Raw genomic sequence first — 13,825 nt, 5'->3', positions numbered from 1 at the left:
TAAAAATATTTTTGAAAAATTATGGCCTGTTTTTTGTTAAGCTTAAGGTGCCGTAAGCCGTTGACTGTTCCGTCTTCGAAGCAAAGGCATTTTCTGCGAAAAACAACAAAATTTCAAGATCAACAGCATTAAAAACTAAGGCGCTGTCAACTACATTTACAGATAACCTTCAAATGTAACCGAATTAACGTTATCCCCACAGCTTTATTAAATTTTCACAAACAACTTGAGCGCCTTTTTGAAACGAAAACAACTTGACAGTAGAACTTTATGAGAAACTGGTCCTCGAAAATTCTCCCAAAACGTTTTTCGTACGCCAGGTCCTAAGAACGATTATTTTAAACGCTTTTTTTTTGCAGTATAATAAAAAAATATTTTTTTAATATTAATACAGAGTTATTAAAGTTTTTTTTATTGATTAAGTAAACTTTAATTTAATAATTTGTTTTAAAGTTGCCAGTCACTTAGGCTACTTAGGTAAATATATTTTAAGCTACTTTGAATTTAAATAAGGTTTATACTGTTTCTATCTTGTTCGTAAGTTTAATAAAACTCAGGTACCTTGTAAATGCAAAACCGCAGACAATTTTTTTAGCTTTGAATTATCTTTATAAACCTTTTTATAAATTTTTTAAAATGCAAAGATTTTAAAAAATGATAGTTTTAGCTTTTTTAACATTTTTCAATTTTCAATAAACTCCGGCTAGTTTGTTGTAACTCAGACTATTTTTCTTCTTTTAAAAAGTGGTAACCAATTTTAAAACATATACTATTTTTTAAAAGATTTAAGCATTATTTATTTAAAAAAATACTTACACTTTTTGTAACAAAATAGTATGTTTTTGTAACATATTTCAGTAAGTAAACAAAGTTACTGAAGTTTGAGGGTGCAGATTATTGAGTATGCAATATTTTTTCAAAAATTTAATAAAAATTTCAATAAAAGGAGGTTGATTATATAAAAATTGTTTGATAGTGACTCACAACTGTTTTAAGCTTATCTCGTTTTTAATATATCTCATTAATGATAAGTGAGAGGTGCTTGCTACTTTAACAATTTAAAAAATTATATAGGGCAAAGTCTCAAAAAATAGTTGGAAATTTTCTAATGTACTCGAATGTCTAATAAGTAAGGTAATGGAAAGAAAAATTTTTTTCATATGAAAAAATTTATACTCAGTAAAGTTAATTTTTTTTTTGCCATATCCTAAAAAAGTTTTTGAACTAAAAAATAAAAACAACTTTACATAACTAAAATAATGAATCGAAACGTGTCGTAAAAGGCAAAAATTTGATCTAAATTTTACACTATTCAGACTTCAAAAAAATCCAATAGACAATTTTTGAAACGTCAAATTTTAAATTTATCTACATTTTTTTGGTCCTTAAATCTTGTTGACCAAAACTGGTATTTTGTCACTGCAACGGAAGTTCAAAGTCGGGATTTAGGTCACCTTAAGCCTAGTCCGATTTTCAAGTAAACTATTTTATTATTCTGTCATTTCATTAAAAGTTTATTTATAATAGAATGAACTAAAAATTTTTGAGTCTTGTTGTTACAACAAAAAGCATACCTAGAGCTTAAATTATTCTGTGTAGTCTGAGTGTATGGCAACCCTTTTTCAATTAAATATAAGCCTGAATAATTCAGAAATTTATTATTGTGTATTTAAGTTGGTTATTTTTAATCTGAATTTAATTGTTTTGTGAAAAAATTTCTGTGTAGTTTTCCAAGGATTTTTTTTAATATTTCAGGTTGTTTTGCACATTTTTTAATATATAGATTCTTTCAGGTAAAATTACCACTTTTAATTGCATAACTAATGTTTTAAATATGATTTTTTTTTGTTATTAAAAATCAATTGTGATAGTATTCATTGCAAAACTTAATGTTAAAAACCAGATAATTGTTTTTAATGCAATAAGGGAGTTGGATTTAATATGTATATATAAATATTAGAAAAGCTATCAAAACCATAACAATGCTCATAAAGACTTATTTCTATATAGTGCAGCCCGTGAAGACTTTCTAACAACAATAATAACTATTTAATATAAGCTTTTTGTATTACTCTATGTTTTTTTAATGACAAATAATATATTTCTAATAAAGCTAACATATGTATGTAAAGTTTCTGCTATAATAATTAAAAAGTGTAACAGTGTAGTTAAAAAATTCAATTAAAAAACATTATAGTTATAAACAAAACAATTACAACACTTGCGCTTTAAAAAATATTAACAAATTGTAGCATTAATAAAGTAAGTTTTTTATTTATTCTAGGCCTTAATTTAAATTTCGTTATGATAAATTATACTGTAATTATGGAAATAAAAACAGCTAAAAAATGCTAGAAACTATAGAGAAGATAATTAAAATAGAAAGTATTAAAAGAAAATAGTTTAGTTTTAATTTAAATTCCGTAAAATTAAGTGTCTATTAATAAGTTTTAAATTTTTTGTAATTTTATTAGTAGTTATTACTATTGTTTATTGAACGACAAAAATAAGATCGCTCAAAATATTTGGTCTTAGGACTTCGTACACGAAAATCCTTTCGGTTATCGAGTCGTACACTATTTGGATACCTTTTAACGTATTTCCAGGACTTTATACCTTTTTATATTGAACAATATTTAAAACATTGTAAAATAATCAAAGTTATTGAGAACTATATTACCTTTGTTAATTAAACTCACTAAATTGAGTATTTTATTAGAGAAATTACGAAATAAATTACGTACTAAACTTGTATTTTTATTAAAAAAAAAATTTATAATCAAAGTTTATGGGGATATTTTACAAGTTTTATTATTTATAGATATTAAGCTTTTATGTTCATTTGTGATATCACGTATTTTAAGCTTATCTGTTCTTCTTGGTAACATGATGTGTTTAAATCTATACTTAATAAAGGAAAGCTATTTTGAGTTTGCTAAAAATTATACTTAATTTACTGTTAATTTTTGTAGTTTGTTTATTTTAGAGTAGTTATATATGTAGTATAGCTTTAATATACTTAAAATAAACATGTTTGTTACTTTACAACATTTTCACTAAATAAACAATTTAAGGTTATATGTACTTAAAAACGCTTTATAGATTGTATTAAACTGTTCCTAAGCATACAAACCTCGAGTAGCACTGCTTATTATATAAAGAAATTAGTTGATTAATTTTAAGATAAGCTTAGGTTTTAGTCTTTAATTATTTACACGGTATATTTTACTTTGTCTTTTTTATTTACTATTGTATTAATTCTGCTTTAAAATATGTATGTAAAATAATAAATTTTTGGAAATTAAAATGTTGTTTTCCTAGGTGAAGTTAAAAAAAAAATTATTATAACTTAAACTTTTTGGTTCTACAACTTTTTAAAACTACAAAGTGGTACAAACTTAGCAGCTTTTTATCATCGGCTATTACAAAAACTAAAAAATTTGGAATATTTTAATGTGTAGCAAGGTTTTTCAAAGTGGTAAATATCGCCTATTTAGGGGCGTTAGCTAGTAAGACGGTGGAAAAGTATAATAAACCAACCAGTAAAATGTCGGTATCTAATAAATGTGGGCGATTAGTTTTTAGTTTATACCAAAGAGGCGTTTATGAAAATGATTTTGTGATACCCTGAATTAGAGGATTTTCATACAACAAACTAACTTAGTATAATTAGACTAGTTCTAATCTATTTTGCTAAACAACTAGTTTACACATTACTAAGATAACATAATAAGAACAGCAAATAAAACTGAAACATCATTATTATTATTGATAATATAATACCAGTACAATAGTTAACTTACTTATTTTCTTAGTATTTTTAACTAAAACTATTGTTTAAATTAAACAAGTCTACAATTTCTATCTTAGCATAAAGCTTTATAACTATTTTGCACCTTTTAAAATGGAAGGGAGTAAAGTAATTATTATAAATTTAGACTATAATAAAAAAGCATTGAATTGATCAGGAATCAGCTAAGCATAGCTTGTGGCAAGTTTACAAATAAAATTAAAAACTAGTGCTTAAAAAAATTATGTTTACAAAGAATAATTTTAACTTGGTTTTCATTTAACACTAGTGTTTATTAAGTGATCATTTATTACATGACTTAAAACATTCTTGTTAAAATTGAAAAACAAGAATGGGAAATACTAATCCTATTAAACGTGACCCGCTACTTATAAAAGACTAGCTGGACTAAGAATTAAGATATATTTAATATTGTTCTCGTTAGATTTGAATAGTTACTCATATATAGTTCGGTAGAATTATTAAGTAAAATAATATATGTCAGATACAGCACTTCAAAATATAATATATTTGTAATAGCTAAAATCATGTAACTATCTTCTAAAATATCTTTAGCTAAGTGGATGGTAATATATTACCAATCATATTGCAAAACACATACTTAATCACTACTAGTATATACGTATTTAAAACCCATAAAAACTATTTATAACTATATTAGTTTTAAACTCTAGTTCAAAAGAAGTAAACAGCCTCAAGCGAATATAAGAAATACCAATAAAAGTAGTAAAATTAATTCATATTTTCAGTACTAAAGTATCTACTTGAAACATTTTTCACTGAAAATTGTTGTTTTAATTCAATACTAAGTTTACTTTTACTCGAAACTTGAGTATCTTATACTAAAAACCTTTCTTTCATAACTAGTTTTTTAATGATCTATTTATACATTTGAAATTAAAATGAATATTTTCTTTATCATCATAGTTCCGTTAAAGTGTGTTAACCCGTTTACACACACAAACATGTCTTAGTGTAATAAAAAATACTGTTTGGTTTGTTATTATTATATATTCCAGTGAACTTGTTTCGCTCGGATCTATGTTAACAAACGCTTAAATTTATACTTTCGAATAGTTATTTTCTTTACCATACTTTCAAGTGTACAAACTACTTAATACTTTTTCTTCTTTAAAATAAATTGCCAATAGAACAACATGCCTAAACTTATAGCGATATATAAAACTAATTTAAATAGTTTTAGTGTAAAACTTTTAATACAATCAACAAAAACATCGGCGAAAGTCAGCAGAGCAGAAGCCTGGACTTTTGCATGCCGTGAGACAAGCTCAATTTTAACATAAGGGTTGACCATACCAGTTCGATCATCAGACCACAAGCTTTCGGTAGACTGATGATCGAATTGGCATGATCAACCCTTATGTAAAATTTTAATTGTGAATAACTTTCAGATTTCCAATGATTTTATAATTCCTATCAGAGTTAATAAAAGTTACTAAAGTAAACTAATTAGATCTCAATGATTTCTATATTTTTAAATTGAAACCTTACAACTTTAATTGTCAAAAAAAAAAACGTTTTTTGAAACCACTCAATATTGAATAAAAAATTTTAACCAAATACAAAATACATAGAAAATATTTTTAAGTACAAGTGAATCTTAATCATTCTTATTGTTAATATTATATTGATTACAAAACATTTTAAAATAGTTTTCGAACTTTGATGATTTCAAAAACATATGATTTCGCTATGATGATTTCGCTATATATACAAAAAACACAAAAATTGATGAGTTTTATTAAATAACAAAATAGCAGCTAACAGACTTTTTAAAATATGCTACATAATTTAATTAAAAACAACTTATAAAAAAGTTTTTACTTAAGAATTAGTTTTTTCCAGAACAGTTAATAGATAATAATGTCTTAGTGCTTGACATTAGACTTTTTTTCCAAGATTTTCTTTAAGTCTACTACAAAGCCAGAAAAAATCAAGTTTTTGTTACAAAAATTTATCTAGTTTTTACAACTATATTACTGTTGAAACAGATAGACTAAAAAAACAATTTGCAAATCAATGTTACCCTTTTAACTAAAATTTCAATTCACTAACATTTATAGTATACAGGAAAATTTAATTGTTTATAGCACTCTATAGTTTGAACACTATATTTTTTAAACGTAGCACTTGATTGAACTTTCTTTATAGTCATACCTGTACTTTTGTCAAAATCAGTTTTCTTCCTGTAAAAAAAAATCATCTATATTTAGTTGATAAATAAGAAAACTATTCAACAAGTTCTTTAATTTATGTAAAAAAACTAATTACTTCAAAATAAAGTATTTATTTCAGACTTCATACTAACTTAAGTGGAACTAAAATATCTTTTTTTTTAATTAATGTTATTTCATTATGAAACTAATAATAACTTATTGTAGAACAAAAATAATCATTATTAAATTTAAAAAGCTCAAAACTATTTTAAGTTATAGTTTTTAACCATGGGTCGAAAAACTGCAAACTGCATAACAGAAGTTTGTGAAAAACAACTTTTTGCTCAAAAAAACATGTGCAAAACAATTAAATTTAATATTCTAAAAAATCAATATTAATCTTACTTAATTAATAGAAAAACCTTGATATAATTTAAAGACAATCTAACTAGAAGTTTGTGTCTTAAGAAAAAACTACAGTTGCCCGTGAGTTTTAGGCTGCCGATCCCAGGCTTAAAGTTTAAAGTATTTTAATACTAAAAAAAAAATGAATTACAAGCAAACTTTTATTCTAGGAAGCTTTAGAAGGTCCCATTTTCTCACCCACATGCTAGCTGGTGGTTCGTTGTTACAAGCCAGAATTTGAACTCTTTTCAGTTCAACCCAGTCATCGTTGTAATTTAGAACGATGTCAAACACATCTTTTTCTACTTTTAACTGAAAAGTTATACAGTCAATATTTAAAGCCTTTTAGTTTATGTTATGAAAATATACATTTTTTATTTAAACATTATTATATTTACTGCGGATTTTTGATATCGAAAATAAAAATTTACTCATCTTTCCTTATAAATTGTATATTTTTAATTGCAGTTTTTAATTTTTTCGTCAATAATTTATAGTTTTGAAACAAACGGATTTAAATCCCTAAAAAAATGTAGCCTTGGTCTTTTCTTAAGGAAAATTAAAAAACAATACAGTTTTGAATTTGGTCCAGATGTACTATAACTTAAAATATATAAAGATGCTACAAAACTTCAAAAAATAAGCAAACATGTTCTGAAACTTTACAAGCAAATCATACTTACATAAACCATTATAAAAAAACTAATTGTTAATTGTGTAAAAAAAACACTGGTTATTTTACACTAGGATTAAAAACTTAACAAAAGTTTTCATTTTGCTTTGAAATAAATTATATGGCACTTATAAAACTTTCAGAAAAAAATACAAGCAGAAATCAATTAAAAATCAGATTTATTACAAAAAAAAAAATTAACAAATTGATAATATAATTAGAATACAAGTATAAATCTGATAATGTCATATATCAATATAGTTAAATTTATAAATGAAATAGAATACTAAAAATATAATGACTAAAACTTAGTTATCGTAAGTAATATTTTAAAAACATCTAACATTAGAGAGCTTGTTAACTAATTAAAAAAAATAAATAACTAAATTATATACTAGAAACTTTTGTTTTTCTTATAGCTAATATGCTCAATGTTGTTCGGCATTTTATATACAAATACTAGCTGTGTGATTAATTCAATACAGTTATTAGTCGGACTAAAACTAAAAAAGAGCAATTTATATATATTTAAATACAGTATGTTTGGATATGTTTTTGAATACTCTATATTATATTATTTTCAAAAAAGTTGCAATGTACACTTTTACATTAATTGAGAATTAAATTAAATTTAAATACACTTTCCTTGGATTTATATTTTAAACAATCACATGTGAATTTTTTTAAATTATAAGCTGTCCACAATTGTTACTTTTAATTATAAAATTTAAACATAAATAAATATTATCTATCAAAAAACTACCAATGTGTCTTTACTCTTGATTCGTTTGTGATTTTTTCTGACAGAGGCGTTATAAAACAAGTCTTCTAAAATTTTCGGGTTTATTCTGAAAGTTTTCCCAGCAACAGTGAGCGCCTTCCGATCGCAGAAATTAAACTTGATGTCCTCGTGGTCGGGATGCTGGGCATTTGGTGCAAATTTCGGCTCCTCATCAGCTTCTTCTTCATCAAAATCTTCCGGAGCCTCGTAGAAATTCGACTGAAAATATAATCAATTTTTTTTTTTTTGCCAAACAAGTTTATTGAAGATATGGATTTGTAATTGTAAGAAAAAGGTTAAAAGTACAATGTTTTTTGTTGATAATATCCAGTACTTTAAAGTTAGAAAAAAAATATATTACTTAAACTTACTCAAAAAAAAAGATTTTAGGTTTGCATAAAATGTTTAAAGAGATTAATGCTGGTATATATAATGCTGTTTGCGTGTATTTAGTAAGTGTACAGTATAAACTTAAAGCGTTTGTTGAACATTTACTCTTTTTGTCGTAAAAATGCCTCATGTATAAACAAAAAAAATCAATCTAATAATAATAATTATATATGTAAACTTAATATTATATTAAAAAACTGAAGTATGTTTAAATGATCGTAGGTATAAACATATTACGACAAAATTAAAAATTATAAGTCATTTGTTTTGATAAGCAAGTCTCGATATTAAACTTTTTACCGGTAATAGAAACTTTATAAATAAATAAAAACATTAACAAATAAAATTTTTAGACATCGTTAGAAGTTAGACAAAACAGTGTATTTAAATAAATATCAAGTAATTTAAGCTACACTACTAATCAGGACTTTCAATATTACCTATATTATAAGCCATAAAAAAAAACATATCGTATTTTACATTTTCACTAAATAGTAAACTTCATCTTTTAAATAGGTTGTTTGCGTTGAACTTTAATTATGTTATTAAGCAACCACTTCACAGGGATTTGTTGAAAACAAGGTTGTGATTACAACTTTAATTTGTTTTGATGTGAAATAATATCTTATGATAACTTATAAACTAGTATTTACTTGTTTGCTTAAGAGACTAAATACTAGTTTTCAAAAACATAATTTTAAAAAATACAAAACTTTAAAATCAGTTTTCGATTAGAATAATATAAACTAGCTTAAACATGTTTTTCTCAATAAAAATAAAAACGCGTTTCAATCTGCTAAAATTTTCCTGGTTCCTTATAACAACAAAATGTTGTTGACTAAACAAAACACAGCTGTATGACTTTTGTAAACCCTTATTGGTATTTAGCTATGCAAAATAATTATAATTAGACTAAAAATTAAAATTTAATTTTGTATGATTTTTTCGAGTAGTATACAGTGTAATTACAAAAGCGAGAACTTAAGAAACTAGTAAAAAGTTAAGGTATTTTAATGCATTTTAACAAGTAATTGCTTAAAACTTATGACTTTTCATCACCTTAACTGAATTAAATGACTTTTAAACCGAGGTGATTTAAATAAAATAACTTGACAAAAAATTAAATACTAATTTTAAATAAAAACTCTAATACGGCTTAAGCAAACCCTACAATAATGTGAATTTTCTAACAGTTAAAATACAATTTACTTCTTTGACAATAAGTTGTTTTATTAAATTTGGTTTAAAGTGATCTATACTTAATAGATAAAGTAGAGCGACATATGCTTAAGGTATAAAGAAAACAATAGATCATGTAAGTTTTGTTCTTTACGATAATTATAACTTACTTTTCATACAAAAATAGCTACAATAAAACTTAAAATTGTACGTTGGTATACAATAAACGTGTGCTTGAGTATTCAAATTCGGACAATTAAAATTCCTAAAAAAAAATTGAAAGGGCCACTACTAAAAAAGTAATGTATATTTGTCAAATGTAAAAAATACATATTTAGGTCCTAACTGTTCAAAATATAGATTTAATCGTTCGCTAACAAAAGATCCTAGTGAAACAAGTTCACTGGAATATAAATAAAAACAAATTATACAGTTATCCTTCTTTATTGTACCAACATATGTTTCTATGTGTTAACGAATCAACACACTTCAACTGGGTTCTGTAAAAATATAATTACTGTAGTGAAAGAATAGAAGCATAGAATAAAGTAGGTGTATACATATTTTCATTAAAATATAAATAGTTTCTACAGATTTTTACAGGTTAATAGTTAATAATAGGTAAAATACTTAATATTAACTATAACAGTCGGATTTAATATTAAGTATTTTACCTATTATTAAATATAAACCTGTAAAAATCTGTAGAAACTATTTTATTTTAATTTTAATGAAAACATGAATACACCTACTTTATTTTATGTTTCTATTCTTTCATTACAGTAATTATATTTTTACAGAACCCAGTTGAAGTGTTTTGATTCGTTAATACACAGAAAATATGTTGGTACAACAAAGGAAGACTACTATAAAACTTGTTTTTATTTAGGTCCTATTAATATCTACAAGCCATTTTTTATTTTTGCAAAACATTAAATATTTTTTGAGATATGGCTTCAACAAAGTAAAAAACATAGTTACTTTTAGTAAATTTAAAATATCTTGAAAAATACTTAAGGCTTTGCAAAAATAAAGAAGTGGCTTGTAGATATCAATAAGATCTACAATATTTTTTTTTTTTTCAAATTTATATTACTTATTGAGATATAGTCTTTTAAATATATTTTTTAATAATTTGAATTGTTGGAATTTGAGTTGTCCGAATTTGAATTGTCATGTAACCAAAACAAACAAACTTATATTATTAAAAAAAATATTGCAGATTTTAGTTGTTTAAAATCAATAAACCTTTTTTAAGTGTGTTGTAGAAACATGGAAAAGCCTAAGACTTCTTTGAAAACACGGTCTAGTTAAGCCTGCATGCGTTTTTATGGTGGTGACACTAAGAGTTTGTAAAACTTTACCACAAACCAGAAAAGATTTAAAAGTTCTCATAGATTCTGTAAAACAATTTACAACTCTAATTAAGTATTTTATAGACATACTTTCTTTTAATTGAAAATAGAGAAATGTTAATCGTAAACCAATCATTTATTAAACTGTAAAATACTCATCACAAAAGTTAAATTAAAAGTATTTTTATTACATTTTTTTTTTAACCTGAAAATTGAAAACTTAAGAAACAATTAACAAAACATAAAACAAAGAGAGTACTCTAATTCGAATAAAGAATTAGAAACCAATTATTATTATAATGATGATTTTATATACAAAGCAATTGCACAAAAAAAGAACTTGCATAAACCAATAGTATTTCAGAGTGAAACTTTTTTACTATAAATTTTTCATAAAACATTTTTGGAATTTTAATGAAGGACACATTTAATTACAAAAACAATTGATTTAAGGGAACTAAACTGTTAAATACTTTTAGTTCAATCTTTTTTAAACGAATCCAGTACAATTAAAATTCATTCGTAAAATTTTTTATACCTAAAAGCGAGACTTGAACATAGATCTGGGAACTTCAACAACTAGTGAATACCAAAAAGCATTTAAGCATTTGTTCAAAAACCAAAAATCTATTAACAATAACTGACAGATTAAAATAAAAGGAAATTTATAAAAGTACAACTTATGCTTTAGCAATAAAAAAATAAATTCTAATAAGTTACAAAGATTCATTTAATAAATCGCGTACAAATTTTTTAAATGCTGAGTGAGGTGCTAAATAAGAAAATCACAAAACTTAGAAAAACATATATTTGCAAAAAAACAAAGCATAGTTCTGTTTTCTACTTATTGGTAGACCAATTGTAAGGAAAGTATGAAACTTTAAATGACTTTTTTTCTACCAAACTTTTAATTTGTTCTTGTCTGTCCTCATTAGTCATGTGAGTAGAAATAAATTGAAGCAACTCAGCCTCGTCTTTACCAAAGTCAGGTGCGTACCATTTAAAAATCATACTGAGCTTGACATTGTTTCCATCAACAAACACATTTTCTTCAGCATCCAGAAAACCAGCTGCTGCAATTTTTAGTTCTTTCATAACAAAATGAGAAGTGTAAGTTTTGATTGCCGGACAGCTTTTAGCACCGCAAACCAAAGCAAAATGAATAAATGGCTCATGATTTTCAAGTGCAACTTCCAAGCGGGGGTCAGATTTACCGAACGGACGGGTAAGCTGACCAACTCCTTTTCTATTTGCTCTCAGAACTCCATTTTCTATATCTTGGAGTGAGTAATCAATAGCACCGATTATGTACTTGGTATTATTAAAAAACTTATACCTTTGGACCTGACCTTTGGGAAAGCCATTGATTATATTTGAATGTATTACTAAAGCATTGTAAATGTTTATAAAAAATGACAGTTTTTCTTCAAGTGTCATAGTTTTAGGGTTTACACGTTGTAACAAAGCAGATATATTAACAAACTCTTCAAACTTTTCACTGTTTTTTATTCCATCATAATCTACACTTAGACCATCTTCAGACAAAAACTCATCATATAAATGCAAGATACTATTTCTTACCATAAGACCAACAGCAGACGGTGAATAAAATTTTTTATATGAAGGTTTTTTTGCATTTAGGGCCTTGGATTCACTATCTTCAATGAAACGATATAAATTAATAGAATCATTTTTAAAAGGTAAAAACTTTTCAGGGTGTACAGAAAAAACAATGAGATTTTCAACAAAGTATCTACCTATTTCCATAGCTTTATCTGTTGACATATCCTCATTACTTACAAGATACTGAACAAGATCTGCTCCTGTAAATGATTTGGCAAAACTGTGTATAACTTTACGGCTGTGGCTTTTTACAACTTGACTAGCTCTTATTTTAGGAATTAGTTCACTGTATTCTTCATTGGGCATGTCCTTTAAATGAGTAGAACTGCTTATTTTTTGACTTTCAGGAATAGGTTGAGGAGCATTTGAAGGTGAAGGCTCATTATTTACTTTCTCTATCATAACATTTAACTCATCTTCACTCAAGCTTTGAAACTCTGAGTTTCCTCCAACAAAAACCTCGTTGAAAAAAATTTGTGGAAGGGTGTGAACACCAGTTCTTTCTATCATTTCATCTCTGCGGTCCTTGTAAATTGAAACATCAATCTCACTGTACTCAAGGCCTAGTTCTTTGAGTTTTGCCTTGGCTCTCTTGCAATGAGGGCAACCAGTTAAAGTGTATACAACAATTCTTCCTTTCATTTAAATCTACTCTCTGAAAACAGTTATTTTAAATACTATGAAACTTTCTAAAAAATGATTACAACTAAGTATATGACTGTTTTTTATTTAATGCAACTAGATTTGTTTAAAACATTCTAAAAGCACTAAACTGGAATAAAGTTTTCATTGAAATATTTAAACTTCACTTTGTTACAATAATATAAAACACATTGGAATTAGAATGTTAAATAACTTTGATTTCTTTTAAAAGGAAAAAAAAAACTACATCTAAGAAGAAACAAGACCATCAAAAAATATTTTAATCAAAACTGGAAATAAAAATTCAAAATTTAACTGATATTTAAATTAAAAAATCCTTGTAAATATAGCCTAGTAAAATTAATAAAAGCTGCTTTTAAATACTAAAAAATATACAGATTTAGTCATATTTACAATTGGTTATTTTTCTATATATTGGAAATATTACTTTAGTATTGTTACCATACAGATTAATTGTTCTACATTTTTACTCTTATAGAATTACTTTAGGTCTAAATACCAAATAACTATACAACACCAATAAGTATGCATGAAAGCCTACTTTGCTTTCAAATATTTAACACTTTTTTTTTGATTTTAGTGATAATGGCAAATACTTTAAAACACTATATCAAGTTTATTGGATTAACGATATTCATAAATTTACATCACATTGTTAGGTTAGGAAGTGGTCTTTGAGTTATAAGAAAAAAAAAATATTTAACAACAAAAAAATAGAAATATGCACTTTTTAAACAAAAGTTTAAAAAACAATGGCCTTTCTTTTTT

The 13,825-nt window shown here is 25.2% G+C and overlaps 2 protein-coding genes across 2 annotated transcripts; both read right to left on the bottom strand.

The window, feature by feature from the left end:
- Positions 1-5,563: 5,563 nt before the first annotated feature.
- LOC145838614 (uncharacterized) lies at positions 5,564-10,812 on the bottom strand. Its single transcript, XM_082946234.1, has 4 exons — positions 10,665-10,812; positions 7,830-8,066; positions 6,553-6,705; positions 5,564-6,018 (listed from the first exon to the last, which is right to left on the bottom strand). Exons 1-4 carry the CDS (start codon positions 10,809-10,811, stop codon positions 6,007-6,009), a joined length of 549 nt encoding a protein of 182 aa, XP_082802360.1. The 5' UTR covers position 10,812; the 3' UTR covers positions 5,564-6,006.
- Positions 10,813-11,102: 290 nt separating this feature from the next.
- On the bottom strand, positions 11,103-13,045 carry LOC145838009 (uncharacterized). Its single transcript, XM_082945525.1, has one exon. The coding sequence runs from the start codon at positions 13,034-13,036 to the stop codon at positions 11,612-11,614; it is 1,425 nt and encodes a 474-aa protein (XP_082801651.1). The 5' UTR covers positions 13,037-13,045; the 3' UTR covers positions 11,103-11,611.
- Positions 13,046-13,825: the final 780 nt, after the last annotated feature.

Source organism: Thalia democratica, chromosome 6, assembly GCF_965202585.1.
Source record: "Thalia democratica chromosome 6, ktThaDemo2.hap1.1, whole genome shotgun sequence".
In the NCBI taxonomy this organism is placed as follows: Eukaryota; Metazoa; Chordata; class Thaliacea; order Salpida; family Salpidae; genus Thalia; species Thalia democratica.
This window is presented reverse-complemented; position numbering and strand designations above follow the sequence as displayed.